The following is a 20,106-nucleotide window of genomic DNA, read 5'->3' as shown; positions in this document are numbered from 1 at the left end:
ATAGATGCTGCCTGGCCTGCTGCGTTTACCAGCATTGTTTATGTGTGTTGCTTGAATTTCCAGCATCTGCAGATTTCTGTGTGTTTACATTAAAGTGTATGTGCATAAAGATTACAGGAATGCATCAACTAATTTGATAGAACATAACCAAATCTCAGGAAATCATATTTTCCACTGGCATTTTGCTTAAAAGTGCAATTTAGCTGGGTATACACAGGCTTTATTGCAATAGTTTCAAAACAAACTGTATGATAGTAAATAACCAGTGTAAAGAGACTGGGATTTGCAAAAACAAATCAAAATGAACCCAGCAGCATACGTAGAGGGACAAGGGTGGCTGACTCCCAGGTTGAGACCTTTCATGTGGAATGGAAGAGTATAAAGACGTGAAGGGGAAAGGGCAAGCAAAAAGTAGGTGGATCCAGGTGAATAGAGGTAATTGACAGATGGAGTAAAGTGGGAGAAGGAAGCAGTAGAGGCTGGGAGGAGATAGATGAAGACAACAAAGGGCTGCAAATATGGAATCTGATATGAAAGGATGGAGTATGGAGCTAAATTAAGCAGTTGGGGTGAGCAGATCAGAACAGTGAAAGGAAAGGGACCAATAAGAGGACAATGTGGGTGATGGCCGATTGCATTGGTGAGGAAGGTGAAAGAAACCGGGTGATGGGGTCTGGATGTATGTTGGAGGACTTTGTAGATTGGAAGGAGAGAGAAGGGGACAATTGCTGGTCAATGGTCCTTTCTCATATAGAACAAACTGACTTAATTTTGTACACAACAAATTTCATTTGCAGGTTCAACTAAAATTTTTGGTATATTAGTGTCCTAACAAAATATAATAAGAAATGCTGTGGATTATCCTAACTTCAACTAGACTTTCAACAAACTGTGCACATTAATTTTGAGTAAGGTGCACAGATTTTCTAAAATGTTAAACACCTATTTAATGTATTTATAGATTCTGTTGTTACACCAACTCTTGAAATATAAAATAATTGCAAAATTTTGTAAAGGATTGTAAGATAGTGAAAGATGCAAAAAGGCGGCATATTCAAAAATCCAGTTGCTATATTTCAGTGCCATAAACTCACTGTGAAAGACATACCTGAAGGATTGCTGAGTTCCTGCCCAGTTTAGGAACTGTAATGGTCAATACGGAAAAAAAAACTATATACTACAGTAGATTCCAGTTAATCGAATTGGGACAACACTTAAAGAACAAAAACTAATTAAGAAAATAGCCATGATTTTCTTTGATTTGCCAAACAGTTTCTAATCAGCGTCAGTTGTATGCATTTGCCTGGTAGTTAGACTCTACACCGTGCTTGGGGCGAACAGTTTAAAAAAAAAATAGTTTCACATGCATGTGTTTGTGTTCAAAAAGCAGTAATTTTTGTCACTGATAGTGAGAGATAAGCAACAATTCAGAACTGTTTTGCTCACTGTGGTTTCAAGCATTCAGGCCTGGAGATGTCAGAAATAACCATTACAGAGCGAACAGTTTTAAAAATAGCATCAGTTGCGTATGCTTGTATTATGTTATGCGTTTGGGCTGAAGGATGCACTGATTTTTGATACTTTTGATTTTTGTTTTGACTTTATGCACAAAGGCAATAAAAATAGTCCATTATCTGCACTAGGTATCTGTGCTGATTTCGTTCATTTACAGTCAATCAACAGAACATGGCAGCGATGAATTTTCCGTCAGTAATCATTAGAAATTAATATAGTTTTATAATACTGTAGTAGTATTGGTAGTGTTCAAAATTGTTTTGCATTTCATTTAAATGCATAATTTGTTACTCAGTTAAAGGGTCATTTGTCTTTGTTATGCATTCTATTTCCAGGAAAATTTGGATAATTGGGGCAGCCTCTTAACTGGGCCAAAATGTACTGGTCCCCATGTGTCCCAATTAACCAGCATCCAGTGTATATAGAAGGCTTTAAACCCAAAGGAGGATGAGAAAATATACCTCAGTTTTGCAAATGAATCAACTTGTTCACCAGCAATCCAACCCACATCAGCCAGGGAAGCAACTTCACCATTCTGTGCTTCGGATGAATTCTGAGCAACTTCTCTAGGGCTATGAAGAATCTGTCAAAGATGTTTTAAGACTAATTATTCAGTTATCATAATAAATTTAAAAAAAAAAACCTTCTCAAAATCAGTACATATTGAATGATAGAGTGCTTAAAATGCTGAGCATATTATTTTGGAGCTTAGCTATAGAATAGCTGATGATTCCTTAATTATTATGTAACAAGGTTCTTAAAAATAATGTCCCTGTGGATAGTAATGTGAAGCTTCTTTTTCATGGATAATATCATTCACTGGGCAGAAATTTTTTTTACTTCCAGTACAAGAAACCTGACAATCAATTAATCTATTAATAAAATTTCTCCTGACCCCTCAGCACTTAAAAGCATTAGGCACATCTTATCCTAAAACCTAGAGATTCTAATGTACACGATTCATTAGTGCAGAAGTAGAGAAAATAAGGACACAGGTGATTTGTGCTATTTGTTATCCTACACTTAAGTCTCCTGGGACTTTTGCACTCTTCCACTGTCAGTTTATGTCAAAAGCACCTGATATTAATTCCCAATCACCAATGATTTTAAGTGAATTATATTTCAACCAGTCCTCATACCTTGCCTGTAAAGGATCAAGTCTTACAACTGTAGAGATGCACATTTATTATAATCGGTAATTGAATCTCTTTTGCATCTATTCTCTCATTATCCAGCTTAACACAAAATGAAAGGGAATCTGCAAATTATTTCTAATAAATTAAATCAATCATGTTTCTACAGTTCATGTGTTAGCCATTAAAAGTCTTATTGAGTTAATTTTGCACTGCCACTATCACCAGTATACCATAAGGAAAACCACACCTGTTATGTCAGAAATACTCAAATTACACTTAAACTACAAGTAGTTTCTTCAATTTTGCTGTGCCTATTACAAAAACAAACTTAGTTCAGAATTTGAACAGCATGCCATAGTTTTTCAGGAGGCATATAATAAGCCGTAGTATTTGGTAGCAAAATGGTAAGTACTAGCAGTCTTTCAATCAAGTTTCTCCATTCAATTTTAAGATGAAGTGGTAAAATCTGCAAATTATGCATAACAGGCTCAAATATGAAATGCTCAAAAGTCCGAGTAAGAAGTCTTAAAAATGTTACTTGCATCACATTTGTTTCAAAGGGTCTTCAAAATGCATGTCACCTGAAGAGTTTATGCACTTTAGACAATGAAGGATCAAATGTTGCAACCTGTCAGATATAAATACCTGATATATTAAAAAATAAGCCATTACCTGATATATTAAAAAAAGATGGGCTCACGATTGGTCAAAACTTAACCAATTCCATCACCAGTGGGGCTAGGCAATTATTGCCCTTTCGGTAAGAAACCTCTAATACTCCAATTAAGGCACCAATATCAATGCCCCTGCAGTGATTTTTTGAGGCCGCTACTAGGACTCAGGTCCACTTTTCAATATTGTAACAAGAAACAAATGGTGACCAATTTCTCAAGGGAAATTTATCTCACTGTACAATTAGATGGGGTTGAAAAGGCACAAAATTCTACAGCTGTTTAGAAGAGTGGTTCTGTAGGTACGTATGTGAAAATGGCAATAGGGTGTTAAGCAACAGAAAAACAATGAGTATAACAATTTAACCAAATAAATACTGGCAAATCACATCCAACATCAGAAAAGATACCTGGAGTGAAAAAAAAAGCTGCTGAAAATACTTAGGAAAGACAGCATATGTGGAGAAGGAATCTTGAGCAATAGATTCTAACACAAAATCTTCAATTTAAAGTGTTAATTTTGTTTCTAAATCCACAGACACTGCCTAATATCAGTATATTTTATTACAATATTTGTCTCTTTTTTCCCTTTAAAGCTTTATAGTCATGACAAGTGAGCTCAGACCCCATATGACTGACCAGATAAACATTTCCTGCACTTTTCTTGCCCCAAGAATTTGTGCTCTTTTGCTTGGACTTTTTGACAAGCACAACTACTTTTTAAGAACTTAACTAGCTTTTGTACAAATGGAACACCTTTATGTAAAAATTGGGCAAATTTTAACATTCAACAGTTTACAATCAAAATAAAGAAGGTCCCGATGGAGTACCTGGTAAGGCTCTGAAAACCTGTGCCAACCAACTAGTGGGAGTATTCAAGAATATTTTCAACCTCTCACTGCTACGGGCGGAAGTTCCCACTTGCTTCAAAAAGGCAACAATTATACCAGTACCGAAGAAAAATAATGACTATCGCCCGGTAGCACTCACATCGACAGTGATGAAATGCCTCGAGAGGCTGGTCATGACTAGACTGAACTCCTGCTTCAGCAAGGACCTGGACCCATTGCAATTTGCCTATCGCCGCAATAGGTCAACGGCAGACTAAATCTTAACAGTTCTCCACATGGTTTTAACCACCTGGACAACACAAACACCTATACCAGGATGCTGTTCATCAACTATAGCTCAGCATTTAATACCATCATTCCCACAATCCTGATTGAGAAGTTGCAGAACCTGGGCCTCTGTAATTGGATCCTCGACTTCTTAACCGAAAGACCACAATCTGTGCGGATTGGTGATAACATATCCTCCTCGCTGATGATCAACACTGGCGCACCTCAGGGGTGTGTGCTTAGCCCACTGCTCTACTCTCTATATACAGATGACTGCGTGGCCAGGCATAGCTCAAATACCATCAATAAATTTGCTGAGGATACAACCATTGTTGGTAGAATCGCAGGTGGCGACGAGAGGGTGTACAGGAGTGAGATATGCCAACTATTGGAGTGGTGCCGCAGCAATAACCTGGCACTCAACATAAATAAGACAAAAGAACACATACCAATCCCTCATAGAGGGATCAGAAGTGGAGAAAGTGAGCAGTTTCAGGTTCCTGGGTGTGAAGATCTCTGGGGATCTAACCTGGTCCCAACATATCGATGTAGTTATAAAGAAGGTAAGGCAGTTGCTACACTTTATTAGGAGTTTGAAGAAATTTGGCATGTCAACAAATACACTCAAAAACTCCTATAGTTGTACCGTGGAGAACATTCTGACAGGCTGCATCACTGTCTGGTATGGAGGGGCTACTGCACAGGACCAAATGAAGCTGCAGGAGATTGTAAATCTAGTCAGCTCCAACTTGGGTACTAGCCTACAAAGTACCCAGGACATCTTTAGGGAGCAGTGTCACAGAAAGGCAGCATCCATTATTAAGGACCTCCAGCACTCAGGGCATGCCCTTTTCTCACTGTTACCATCAGGTAGGAGATACAGAAGACTGAAGGCACACACTCAGCAATTCAGGAACAGCTTCTTCCCCACTGCCATCCGATTCCCAGATGGACATTGAACCTTTGAACACTACCTCACTTTTTTAAAAAAAATATACAGTATTTCTGTTTTTGCATTAAAAAAAAATCTATTCAATATATGTAATTGATTTACTTGTTTATTTATTTTATTTATTATTATTTTTCCCTCTGCTAGATTATGTATTGCATTGAACTGCTGCTGCTAAGTTAATAAATTTCATGTCACATGCTGGTGATAATAAATCCAATTAGTTTTAGAGATCCTAAGATTGTAAGACATTGGAGCAGAATTAGGCCATTTAGCCCATCGAGTCTGCCCCGCCATTCAATCATAGCTGATCTTTTTACCCCCTCGTCAACCCCAACTACCCGGCCTTCTCCCCTCTTGTCCTAGACACTCCCACCAAGGGAAACATGCTTTCCACATTGTCTAGGCCTTTCAAAATTCTAAAGGTTTGAATGAGATTCCCCCCCCACCCTTCTAAATTTCAGCGAGTACAGAACAAGAGCCATCAGATGTTCTTCATTTGATAACCCTTTCATTCCCGGAATCATCTTTGTGATCCACCTCTGGACCCTCTCCAATGCCAGCACATCTTTTCCTAGATGAGCAGCCCAAAATTGTTCACAATACTCAAGGTGAGGACTCACCAGTACCTTATAAAGCCTCAACATCATATCCCTGCTCTTGTATTCTAGACCTCTTCAAATGAAGGGTAACATGGCATTTGCCTTCCTCACCACCGACTCTACCTGCAAGTTAACCTTTAGGGTGTTCTGCACAAGGACTTCCAAGTCCCTTTGCATCTCAGATTTTTGGATTTTCTCCCCGTTTAGAAAATAGTCTGCATATTCATTTCTACCATCAAAGTGCATGACCAAGCATTTTCCAACATTGTATTTCATCTGCCACTTTTTGCCCATTGTGTCTAAATCCTTCTGCAGTGTGTCTGTTTCCTCAGCACTACCTGCCCCCCACCAATCTTTGTATCATCTGCAAACTTGGCAACAAAACCATCTATTCCATCATCTAAATCATGGATATACCGCATGAAAAATGTGGTCCCAACACCAACCGCTGCAGAACACCACTAGTCACTGGCAGCCAACCAGAAAAAGATCCTTTTATTCCCACTCACTGCCTACCAATCAGCCAATGTTCTAACCAGGTTAGCAACTTTCCTGTAATACCTTGGGCTCTTAACTTGGTAAGCAGCCTCATGTGTGGCACCTTGTCAAAGGCCTTCTGAAAGTCCAAATATACAACATTCACGGTATCCCTTTTATCTATCCTACTTATAATCTCCTCAAAGAATTCCAACAGGTTCATCAGGGAAGATTTTCCCTTAAGGAAACCATGCTGCCTTTGTCCTACCTTGTCCTGTGTCACCAAGTACTTCATAACCTCATCTTTAACAATTGCCTCCAACATCTTCCCAACCACTGAGGTCACACTAACTGGTCTATAATTTCCTTTCTGCTGCCTTTCACCTTTCTTAGAGTGGAGTGACATTTGCAATTTTCCAGTCCTCTGGCACCATGCCAGAGTCCAATGATTTTTGAAAGATCATTGCTAACGCCTCCACAAGCTCTACTGTTAACTCTTTCAGAACCATAGGGTACAGTTTATCTGGTCCGGATGACCTATATCAGGTCTTTCAGCTTTTTGAGCACCTTCTCCCTTGTAAGAGTAATTGCATTCACTTGTCTTCCTTCACAAACTGTAACATCAGGCACACTGCTAGTGTCTTCCACAGTGAAGACTGATGCAAAATACTCATTAAGCTCATCAGCCATCTCCTTGTCTCCCATTATTATTTCTCCGGCCTCATTTTCTAGTGGTCCTATTTCCACTCTCATCTCTCTTTTTTTTACATACTTGAAAAAGCTTTTACTATCCGCTTTGATATTGTTTTCTAGCCTGCTTTCATATTTTGTCTTTTCCATCCTAATGATTCTCTCAGTTGCTCTGTGTAGGGTTTTAAAAGCTTCCCAATCCTTTATCTTCCTGCTAATTTTTGCTTTGTTGTATGCCCTCTCTTGTTTTTACATTAGCTTTGACTTCCCTTGTCAACCACAGTTGTACTATTTTGCCATTTGAGTATTTCTTCATTTTTGGAATACATCTGTCTAGCACCTTCCTCATTTTTCCAAGAAACTCACTCAATTGCTGCTCTGCTGTCATCCCTGCCAGCATCTCCTTCCAATTTACTTTGGCCAGCTCCTCTCTCAGACCACTGTAATTTCCTTTACTCCACTGAAAGACTGTTACGTTGGACTTTAATTTCTCCCTATCAATTTCAAACTGAACTCAATCATATTGTGATCACAGGTCCTAAGGGTTCTTTTACCTTAAGCTCCCTAATCTCCTCTGGTTCATTACATAACACCCAATCCAGTATAGTTGATCTCCTAGTAGGGTCAACGACAAATTGCCCTAAAAAGCTATCTTGTAGTCATTCAACAAACTCACTCTCTTGAGATCCATTACTGACCTAATTTTCACATGTTAAAATATACAATGACTATCATAACATGGCCCTTTTGACATGCCCTGTTGTAATCTGCAGTCCACATCCCAGCTACTGTTGAGAGGCCTGTATATAACTGCCAAGTGTCCTTTTATCTTTGCGGTTTCTTAATTCATTCCACAAGGATTCAACGTCTTCTGGTCCTATGTCACATCTTTCTACTGATTTGATACCATTCTTTACCAACAGAGCCTTGCCACCCCCTCTGCCTAGCTTTCCATCCCTCCGATACAATGTGTACCTTGGACATTCAGCTCCCAACTACAATCATCCTTCAGCCATGATTCAGTGATGGTCACAACACCATATCTGACAATCTGTAACAGTGCAACAAGATCATCCACCTTATTTCTTATACTCCTTCCATTGAGATTTAACATTGAGTGCTGTATTTGCTATCCTTTTTGATTTTACATCCCTAATGCACTGATACTCATCCTGTTGGCCGCAATTTTGTCTTATCATCTGCCTGCTCTTTCTGACAGTCTGACTGCATGCTATTTCTGCTTTTTTAACCATACGTCCTATCTTGAGTCCCTTCATTCCAGGTCCCACCCCCTGCCAAATTAGTTTAAACCCTCCCCAACAGCTCTAACAAACCTGCCCGCGAGAATATTGGTCCCCCTCTGGTTCAGATACAACCCGTCCCTTTTGTATAGGTCAAACCTCCCCAAGAAGAGATCTCAATGATCCATGAAAGTAAAGCCCTATCCCCTGAACCAGCTTTTCAGCCATGCATTTATCTGCCAAATTATCCTGCTTCTACCCTTATTAGCACGTGGCACAGGTAGCAATACAGAAATTACTATCCTGGAAGTCCTGCTTCTCAGCTCTCTGAGCTCTCTCTTCAGGATCTCATTGCTTTTCTTTCCTATGCCATTGGTACCAATATGTACCAAGACATCTGGCTGCTCTCCCTCCCTCTCTAAAATGCTGTGGACACGATCCGAGATGTCCCTGACCCTGGCACCTGGGGGGCAACGTAACAGTCAGGTGTCCTGTTCACGTCTGATTATTATCTCCTCACTCTCCCATACAAGTTACAGATCATCCAGCTGCTGCTCCAGATCCCTAACGCTGTCTTCAAGAAGCTGCAACTGGATGCATTCACACACTTTTCTTAGCTAACTTTTACCATCTCCTGGGGCTTTGTCCTGTGCAACTTTCAGAGCAAAGTTTCTGACTCAGTATCTCCAATTTGTTCAGAAAAAAACTTCCTTGTACAACACCTTCAGATCACATTTCAACACAACTTGTAGTGTCACAAACTCGACTTGAAAATAATTATTCTTTACGACAACATCAAGGGCAACTAGGAGTGATTATTAAATACAAGTATTCTCAAAATCATTGACCTGAATCATTCGTTCCTTCAATCTGCACTAATGGTGAGAAAAAGTTAAAAGCACATCCTTGCATTGCTTCATGATAATAACACAGTAAGCAATTCATCCTTGCAATACAAAAATAATACAGCAAATTGTAAAGCAATTAGCTTCTTAGAGGGGTCACTGACCTGCAGCAGGTATGTGTCAGTCAGAGCATGAGCAGAGCTATCAGAAAGAGAATAAGGAAAGAGGCTCAGATCCAAAAGCAGCAAGAGCAAAATATCGTTGGAGAGTATTTAGGAGACTTCTGAAGATGTCCGGTCATCATTAACCATAACAAACTATAATTTCTCAAAATTTCAAGAAAATGTATGTAGCATAAATAGTGGAAAGTGTAACTGATAATTAGTAATAGTTTAAAAGGATTTTATGTTTTTATAATATGGTTTCCATTATGCAAGCTATTTAGATGGAAAAGTTAAATTAATGAAATAACAGATCAAAAACTACAAGTGATCAAAACCTAAAACCATCCTTTCAATTCCTGAAACCATTCGAGGCAGCTTATTCTAAATAGGTCTCGACCCCAGGACAGCCAGCTATTTATTGTACTATTTACTTGTTTACTTCATGCATTTTAAATTATATTTTATCAACTTGTTTATAAAATAATATTTTGATTTATATGCTGTGTGTAATACATGTTGTATGGGTGAACCATGGTCTGGAGGAACTTTCTGTTGGGTTGTATATACGTGCAGTTAGATGACATTAAACTTGAACTTAAAAGCTATAAATCTTGAACAAATGAACTTTTTCAAAAAAAAGTTCTGAAAAAAAGTATTTTTTTGGGTACAAGTACAGAAATCCAATACGTGACTGAGTGAAATGACAAATGTCATGATGACATATTTACATTGCCCATTAAATGTCATGATGACATATTTATATTGCCCATTAATTCACTTCCTTGGAAGTTTTCATGTTTTATTGTTTTTACAGCATTGAATCTCAGTGGATTTAATTTGTTTTTTTTGGCACTAATTAACAGAAAATAATCTTTTGTGTCAAAGTGAAAACAAATTTCTACAAATTGGTCAAAATTTATTAAACACAAAACAATTGATTGCATGATTACTCACCCCCTTCAAGTCAGTATTTAGTAGATGCAACTTTGTCAGCAATTACAGCTGTGAGTCTGTGTGGATAGATCCCGATCAGCTTTGCACACCTGCCCTCTACCATTTTCCCTCATTCTTCTTTAGAAAACTGCTCGAGCTCTGTCAGATTGCACGAGGATCGTGAGTGAACAGCCCTTTTCAAGTCCAGCCACAAATTCGCAATTGGATTGAGGTCTGGACTCTGACTTGGCCAGTCCAGGACCTCACTTTGTTGTTTTTAAGCCATTCCTGCATAGTTCTGGCTTTATGCTTGGGGTCATCATCTTGCTGGAAAACAAATCTTCTCCCATGTTACAAGTCTCTTGCAGACTGCATCAGGTTTTCCTCCAGGATTTCCCTGTATTTTGCTGCATTCATTTTACCCTCTACCTTCTCAAGCTTTCCAGGGCCTGCAGCAGTGAAGCATTCCCATAGCATGTGGCAGCCACCACCATGCTTCATGGTAGAAGGTGTGCTTTTGATGATGTGCGGATTTTGGCTTATGTCAAACATAGTGTTTAGGTTGATGGCCTAAAAGCACAATTTTGGTTTCATCAGACCATAGAACATTCTTCCAGCTGACTTCAGAATCTCCTGCATGCCTTCTGGCAAACTACAGTTGAGATTTCATGAGTTTTTTTTTCCCCAACGGTTTTTTTCTTTGCCACTCATCCATAAAGCCACGACTGGTAAAGCACCCGAGCAACAGTTGTTGTATGCACCGTCTCTCCCACGTCAGCCACTGAAGCTCTGTTGTACGCACCATCTCTCCCATCCCAGCTACTGAAGCTTTGTTGTATGCACCGCCTCTCCCACCTCAGCCACTGAAACTTTGTTGTACGCACCATCTCTCCCATGTCAGCCACTGAAGCTTTGTTGTATGCACCGCCTCTCCCACCTCAGCCACTGAAACTTTGTTGTACGCACCGTCTCTCTCACCTCAGCCACTGAAACTTTGTTGTACGCACCATCTCTCCCATGTCAGCCACTGAAGCTTTGTTGTATGCACCGCCTCTCTCACCTCAGCCAGTGAAACTTTGTTGTATGCACTCTCTCCCATCCCAGCTACTGAAGCCTGTAACTCCCCGGAGTTGTCATAGGTTTCTTGGTGGCCTCCCTCACTAGACCCCTTCTTGCACACTCAGTTTTGAGGATGGCCTACTCTAGGCAGATTTACAGCTGTGCCATATTCTTTCCATCTCTCGATGACTGACTTAACTATACTCCAAGGGATAGTCAGTGACTTGGAAATTTTCTTATATCCATCTCCTGGCTTGTGCTTTTCAATAACCTTTTCACGGAATGTCCTTTTATCTTCATGGTGTAGTTTTCCCAGGATACTGCCTCACCAGCAGCTGAATTCAATCCGTTCAGCTGCTCTGCCATTCCATCATGGCTGATCCCAGATGCCACTCAACTCCACACACCTATCTTCTTGCCATATCCATTGATAACTTCCGCCTTAAATATGCCCACAGATTATGACTCCACCATAGTCGGTGGAAGAGCATTCTACAGATTCACCACTCCTTCGCTAAAAAAATTCCTTACTTCTGTTCTAAAATGTTGCCGCTCAATTTTGAGGCTTTGCCCTCTAGTTTTGGATAACCCCACCACAGGAAACACCCTCTCCACATCCACCCTATCTAGTCCTTTCAACGTTCGGTAGGCTTCATTGAGATCACCCTGCATTCTTCTAAATTCCAGTGAGTACAGGCCCAAAGCCGCCAAACACTCCTCATATGTTAACCCCTTCATTTCCAAATCATCCTCATCAACCTCCTCTGGACTCTTTGCAATGACAACACACCCTTTCTGAGATATGGGCCCAAAACTGTTGACAACTCTCTGTGCAGCCTGACTAGTGTCTTATAAAGGGCATTACCTCCTCGCTTTTATATTCTATTCCCCTTTAAATAAATGCCAACATTGCTTCTGACGATCCAGGTACAGGTATATATTTATTATAATCAATTGAAACACAGGTGATCTTCGTTTAACTACTAATGTGACTTCTAAAACCAATTGGCTGCGCCAGTGATGATTTGATGTGTCGTATTAAAGGGAGTGAATACTTATGCAATCAATTATTGTGTTTTACATTTGTAATTAATTTACACCACTTTGTAGAGATCTGTTTTCACTTTGACTCAAAAGTCTCTTTTTCTTTGATCGGTGTCAAAAAAGCCAAATTAAATCCGCTGTGATTCAATGATGTATAACAATAAAACATGAAAATTTTCTGGGGGGGGCACTGTACATCACTGAGATGACTTATAAGAAGAGCATTGCTTGTATGCCTTACCTGAAAGTGAACTCTAGGACATGGTTTAAGAGGTAGGTTGGTGCCTATTCTCCGAATGATACTACGAGATGAACCATACCGTCTGTTTGTCCAGAACAGCTGCAACTGGAAGTATAAATAATATTTTCAATTTCAATAAAATACACTACTGATAAATTATACAGAAAATCTTCATGCAGCTTGCTTTAAGACCACAAAGTTACCAAGAAATGAAAGAACCATAAATCCATTCGAGACTACATGTAGCAATATATCAGGTAATACAATGTTGGCTTGAAACACTTACAAAATAAAGAGAATATACCAACTTACTGAATTCATGTCCACTCCAGCATATTCCAAGAACATCTTAATCACTTCAAACAGGAATAAAAACATCAGGGCTACATCACAAGTTTGCAATCCACATTATGTAGGAATCTGGAAAGTTTAGGCAGCCCATATTTCAACTGAAAGAAAGAATATAATCAGGCGAACGTTCATAGGCAATGATATATTTGCTAACATTGTATTCTTCACCACTATTTTCAACCAAATAAATGGTTCAATATGAAAAGTTAATTAACAACACATTAAACGCTACATATAGCAGCCTTCCTGTTCCTAATCAGTGTAATTTTGAATGACAGGCCAGTGATGTTGTGGGGATGGAACTGGACTCTCTGACGGTGGTGTCTGAAAAGAGGATGCTGTCCAAGTTGCATGCCACCTTGAACAATGTCTTCCATCCACTACATAATGTACTGGGTGGGCACAGAAGTACATTCAGCCAGAGACTCATTCCACCGAGACGCAACACAGAGCATCATAGAAAGTCATTCCTGCCTGTGGCCATCAAACTTTACAACTCCTCCCTTGGAGGGTCAGACACCCTGAGCCAATAGGCTGGTCCTGGACTTATTTCCTGGCGTAATTTACATATTACTATTTAATTATTTATGGTTTTATTATTATTTAATTTATAGTGCAACTGTAACTAAAACCAATTTCCCCCAGGATCAATAAAGTATGACTGTGACTATAAAAGGAATAGAAGTGCTGTACTTATGTCACTCCGTTGCAAGTGCAAAATACAAGTTGAAAATAATTCAATAAACTCTGATCAATAAACTGCTGAGTTCCTCTAACATTTTGTCTGTGTTGCTTTGGATTTCCAGCATTTGTAGAGTTTCTTGTGTTTATGATTTGATACTCTACTTTAAAAAGTACTTTATTACAATTAGAATTAGTATTACACTCTGACCATTCAAATTAAATGCAACGTGCAGCTCAGTACAAAAGCAGCATACAGAAACAACATTCTCAAATTCTGCACCATAAAAGTCTACCCAAGCTCAATCTGCACAGGTGGATAACTTTAGTGTTAGTTACTTCACATAAATATTTCATAATTTCCCAATACCAAGTTCACCTTCATGCATTTGTACCTGTTAAAATTCTGCAGTAGTCATAATTATCCCTGTTCTGGTTTACTTATGGAATCAACTAGTTACAAATGTGTGTAAAAACAGTAACAGCACAAGTGCAGATCGACTAAAAACTATTGAAAGTCCGATCAGACAACGGCACATACCTTTAAGTGTGTGATATAAACAAAAAGTATATAGAGTATAGAATAGTACAGCACAGTACAGGCCCTTCGGCCCACAATGTTGTACCAACCCTCAAACCCTGCCTCCCATATAACCCCCCACCTTAAGTTCCTCCATATACCTGTCTAGTAGTCTCTTAAACTTCACTAGTGTATCTGCCTTCACCACTGACTCAGGCAGTGCATTCAATGCACTAACCACTCTCTGAGTAAAAAACCTTCCTCTAATATCCCCCTTGAACTTCCCACCCCTTACCTTAAAGCCATGTCCTCTTGTATTGAGCAGTGGTGCCCTGGGGAAGAGGCATTGGCTATCCACTCTATCTATTCCTCTTATTATCTTGTACACCTCTATCATGTCTCCTCTCATCCTCCTTCTCTCCAAAGAGTAAAGCCCTAGCTCCCTTAATCTCATCACAATGCATACTCTCTAAACCAGGCAGCATTCTGGTAAATCTCCTCTGTACCCTTTCCAATGCTTCCACATCCTTCCTATAGTGAGGTGACCAGAAATGGACAGAGTACTCCAAGTGTGGCTTAACCAGAGTTTTATAGAGCTGCATCATTACCTTGCGACTGTTAAACTCTATCCCTCGACGTATGAAAGCTAACACCCCATAAGCTTTCTTAACTACCCTGTCTACTTCTGAGGCAACTTTCAGGGATCTGTGGACATGTACCCCCAGATCCCTCTGCTCCTCCACACCACCAAGTATCCTGCCATTTACTTTGTACTCTGTCTTGGAGTTTGTCCTTCCAAAGTGTACCACCTCACATTTCTCCGGGTTGAACTCCATCTGCCACTTTCCAACCCACTTCTGCAACCTATCAATGTCTCTCTGCAATCTTCGACAATCCTCTACACTATCTACAACACCACCAACCTTTGTGTCGTCTGCAAACTTGCCAACCCACCCTTTTACCCCCACATCCAGGTTGTTAATAAAAATCATGAAAAGTAGAGGTCCCAGAACCAATCCTTATGGGACACCACTAGTCACAACCCTCCATTCCAAATGTACTCCCTCCACCACCGCCCTCTGTCTTCTGCAGGCAAACCAATTCTGAATACACCTGGCCAAACTTCCCTGGATACCATGCCTTCTGACTTTCTGAACAAGCCTACGGTGTGGAACCTTGTCAAATGCCTTACTAAAATCCATATAGATCACATCCACTGCACTACCCTCATCTACATGCCTGGTCACCTCCTCAAAGAACTCTATCAGGCTTGTTAGATATGATCTGCCCTTCACAAAGCCATGCTGACCCTGATCAGACCATGATTCTCTAAATGCCATAGATCCTATCTCTAAGAATCTTTTCCAACAGCTTTCCCACCACAGATGTAAGGCTCACTGGTCTATAATTACCCGGACCATCCCTACTACCTTTTTTGAACAAAGGGACAACATTCGCCTCGCTCCAATCCTCCGGTACCATTCCTGCGGACAACGAGGACATAAAGATCCTAGCCAGAAGCTCAGCAATCTCTTCCCTCAACTCATGGAGCAGCCTGGGGAATATTCCGTCAGACCCTGGGGACTTGTCCGCCCTAATGTATTTTAACAACTCCAACATTGCCTCTCCCTTAATACCAACATGCTCCAGAACATCAACCTCACTCATATTGTCCTCACCGTCATCAAGTTCCCTCTCATTGGTGAATACAGAAGAGAAGTATTCACTGAGGATCTCGTTCACTTCCACAGCCTCCAGGCACATCTTCCCACCTTTATCTCTAATCGGTCCTACCTTCACTCCTGTCAGCCTTTTGTTCTTCACATAATTTAAGAATGACTTGGGCTTTTCCCTTACCCTACTCGCCAAGGCCTTCTCATGCCCCCTTCTTGGTTCTCTCAACCCCATCTTAAGCTCCTTTTATGCTTCCCTATATTCCTCAATAGACCCATCTGATCCTTGCTTCCTAAACCTCATGTATGCTGCCTTCTTCCACCTGACTAGATTTTCCACCTTGTCACCCATGGTTCCTTCACCCTACCATTCTTTATCTTCCTCACTGGGACAAATTTATCCCTAACATCCTGCAAGAGATCTCTAAACATCAACCACATGTCCATAGTACATTTCCCTGCAAAAATATCATCCCAATTCACAACTGCAAATTCTAGCCTTATAACCTCATAATTTGCCCTTCCCCAATTAAAAATTTTCCTGTCCTCTCTGATTCTATCCTTTTCCATGATAATGCTGAAGGCCAGGGAGCGGTGGTCACTGTCCCCCAGATGCTCACCTACTGAGAGATCTGTGACCTGACCTGGTTCGTTATCCAATGCTAGATCTAGTATGGCATTCCCCCTAGTCGGCCTGTCAACATACAGTAACAGGAGTCCGTCCTGGACACACTAACAAACTCTGCCCCATCTTAAACCCTTGGAACTAATCAGGTGCCAATCAATATTAGGTAAGTTAAAGTCACCCATGAAAACCACCCTGTTATTTTTGCACCTTTCCAAAATCTGCCTCCCAATCTGCTCCTCGGTATCTCTGCTGCTACCAGGGGGCCTACAGAATACCCCCAATAGAGTAACCGCTCCCTTCCTGTTCCTGACTCCACCCATACTGACTCAAAAGATTATCCTGCTACATTACTCACCCTTTCTGTAGCTGTAATGGTATCCCTGACCAGTAATGCCACCCCTCCCCCCCTTCCCCCGCCCCTCCATCACTTTTAAAGCACTGAAATCCAGGAATATCTGTAATGGCCACTACATCATAATTCCATGTACGTATCCAAGCTCTCAGTTCATCACCTTTGTTTCTGGTGCTTTTTGCATTGAAGTACATGCACTTTAGCCCTTCTACCTTACTGTCTTTACACCATTTATTCTGCTTCTCTTTCCTCAAAGCCTCTCTGTATGTTAGATCTGGCTATACTCCATGCACTTCTTTCACTGCTCTATCGCTCTAGGTCCCATCCCCCTTGCAAATTAGTTTAAACCCTCCCAAACCATACTCACAAACATACCTGCAAGGATATTGCTCCCCCTTGAGTTCAGGTGCAACCCATCCAATCTGTACAGGTCCCACCTTCCCCAGAAGAGATCCCAATGATCCAAAAATCTAAAACCCTGCCCCCTGCACCAACTCCTCAGCCACGCATTCTACTGTCATCTCCTCCAAATCTTACAATCACTGTCACGTAACACTGGCAGCAATCCTGAGAATGCCACCCTTGAGGTCCTGTTCTTCAGCCTTCTGCCTAGTTCCCGAAACTCACACTTCAGGACCTCATCCCTCTTCCTGCCTATGTTGCTGGTACCAACATGTATCATGACTTCTGGTTGCTTTCCCTCTCGTACCAGAATGTCGTGCACCCGATCAGAGACATCCCGGACCCTGGCACCTGAGAGGCAATAAACCATGCAGGTGTCCTTCTCACGTCCACAAAATCTCCTGTCTGCTCCCCTGACTATAGAGTCTCCAATGACGACAGCTCTCCCCTTCTCTGTCCCACCCTTCAGCACCACAGGGTCAGACTCAGTGCCAGAGGCCCTGCCACCGTGGCTCACACCTGGCTGGTCGTCCCCGCCAACAGTATCCAGGACGGTAAACTTATTATTCAGGGGAATGGCTACAGGGGTGCTCTGCACTACCTGTCTGCTCACCTTTGCTTTCCCTCCCTCTGACTGTCACCCAATGATCTGCTTCTGGCAGCCTAGGTGTGACCACCTCCCTGTAGCTCTCATCTATGACCAGCTCATTCTCCCTTACAAGTCGAAGGTCATCCAGCTGCTGCTCCAGATTCCTAATATGGTCTTCCAGATCGCCCAGCCGTATGCACTTCTGGCAGATGTGACTCTGCGGGAGAGGGGAGTTCCCCCACGACTGCCACATCTCACATGAGAGGCACATCACCGTCTCAGGACGCATTGTAAAAACTGGGAACAAGCTCATCCTCTGCCTCTTCTCATCGAAGCCTCTCGAGTCAAAGCCTCAAAGCTCCACTCCTTCACTGGCCCACTCTCTCACAAGCTGCTCCGCTTGGGCTTCCCCTCTATTTATTTGTTTGAGCTTTTCAAACTGCCTGGTCACCTGACCTCGATTGCCCAATCAGCTGCTTTCTGCTGAGTCTGAGCTATTCAAATCTTGATTGCAGTCCAATTGCCAAAGTTGCCAGAATCTCTAGAGTCAAAGCCTCAAAGCTCCACTCCTTCACTGGCCCACTCACTCACTGGCCACTTTCCACAAGTGTATATTATAAACACTTGTTTGAACTATCACTTGGCACTTGAGTTCTCTGGACATTATCAATTCAGAAGAGCATGTTGCACATTTGAGCCTTAATAAAATATACTTATTAATTACAAAATAATCAGAGTAAAATAAAATTACTGACTTTAATCTTACAATTAATTAACACACTTCTATAAAAAGATTTGGAAGCTTTGCAAACATCTCCATGATTAAGAGTTTGAGGAGATTTGGTATGTCACCAAAGCCAAATTGCTACAAAGGTAACATGAGAGCTTTCTAACTGCATCACCATCTGTTATGGAGGGGCCACTGCACAGAATCAAAAAAAAAAGGGGGCAGAGGTTGGAAACTCAGTCAGCTCTATTCTGAACACAAGCCTCCTCACCATCAAGGACATCTTATAAAGCTATACCACAAAAAGGTGGCATCCATCATTGAGGACCCCCATCACCCCGGAAATACCCTTTTCTCATTATCACCATCAGATAGGAGGTGCAGAGCCACACGTTCCACATTTTAAGAACAGCTTTTCTCCTTCCACCGTCAGATTTCTGAACAATGAATCCACGAACTTTACCTCACTATCTTCGTTTCTACACATTTTTAAACATATGCCACATACAGCATAGTTAATGTATTGCACTGTACTGCCTAAAAACAGCAAATTTCACGACATAAGTCAATGATTAAGAAGCCTAACTGAATATTCGACGTTTCCAGCCGAGACCCTTGATTAGGATTCAGAAGTGAGTGTGTTGTCATTAACAGTGCACAGTAATACTTACCGAAATCATCTGGAATTCAAATTTCAACATTAGATAAGCCACCTGAAAATACACAAGCCTTTCGAAACCTTACAGTAAACGCCAGTAATTTTAATAAAGACTGACGAACTCCTGAGCCACTAAATATTTAGATCACCCATTTTATCAATTTAATCTTGCCGTACGTCGAGCTATACCATGTAATACATTCAGCCACAACTGGGTCTCTGTTTTTGTTTCTAATCCTTGAGGAACAAAATGTGTAATATTAACTACAATGAATGAATCATCCAGTCGATTCTCTGGACTGCCTGCTTAGAGATAATGTACCGAACTAAAGCTAACTTGATAGCCAATTAAGGAAGATCTAGGCCTCTTGCAAACCCTCAAGAGGGCCCGGACCCTAAGGTCGAGGACTAGGGGTCCCGAAATGGGTACTGAGCTAGGCACCAGATAGCATCCAACCCCAGGAGAAGGATCTGGACCAGAAACGTGGACTATCCACTTCTCTCCGCAGATATTGCCTGACCCGCTGAGACTCTCCACCAATTTGTTTATAACATTAGCAAGCATTCTGTCGTGTTGTAATAGGACTCACTTTGGAAGAGAGGAATGAATAACTCGACTGTCTTTCGCGGATAACCGGCTAAAACATCCAAACATGCCGCCACTATCAATGCCGCGCGAACCAGCAACATCAGCGCATGCGCAGCGAACCCACCAGTTTCAGCGTTTCTTACGGCCAAAATATATTCAATACCTTTTTCAAAATCCATGTTTTAAAATCAGTTACTTAAATAACTATAATCCTTATAATTTAAAAAAACACAGAAGTTCTTTAATTTTAC

At 41.0% G+C, this 20,106-nt stretch overlaps 1 protein-coding gene across 1 annotated transcript in view; it reads right to left on the bottom strand.

Moving 5' to 3' along the window:
* Positions 1-19,951, bottom strand: part of LOC134343171 (mitochondrial fission regulator 1-like) — a 32,536-nt gene extending 12,585 nt beyond the window's left edge. The window contains exons 1-4 of the mRNA XM_063042001.1: positions 19,857-19,951; positions 12,998-13,134; positions 12,686-12,790; positions 1,977-2,098 (exon numbers count right to left, since the gene is read on the bottom strand). Of these exons, the coding sequence (XP_062898071.1) occupies positions 1,977-2,098; positions 12,686-12,790; positions 12,998-13,063 (293 nt within the window). The 5' untranslated portion in view covers positions 13,064-13,134; positions 19,857-19,951. The remainder of the gene's footprint in view (positions 1-1,976; positions 2,099-12,685; positions 12,791-12,997; positions 13,135-19,856) is intronic.
* Positions 19,952-20,106: the final 155 nt, after the last annotated feature.

This window comes from Mobula hypostoma, chromosome 1 (assembly GCF_963921235.1).
Source record: "Mobula hypostoma chromosome 1, sMobHyp1.1, whole genome shotgun sequence".
NCBI classification, from domain to species: Eukaryota; Metazoa; Chordata; class Chondrichthyes; order Myliobatiformes; family Myliobatidae; genus Mobula; species Mobula hypostoma.
This window is presented reverse-complemented; position numbering and strand designations above follow the sequence as displayed.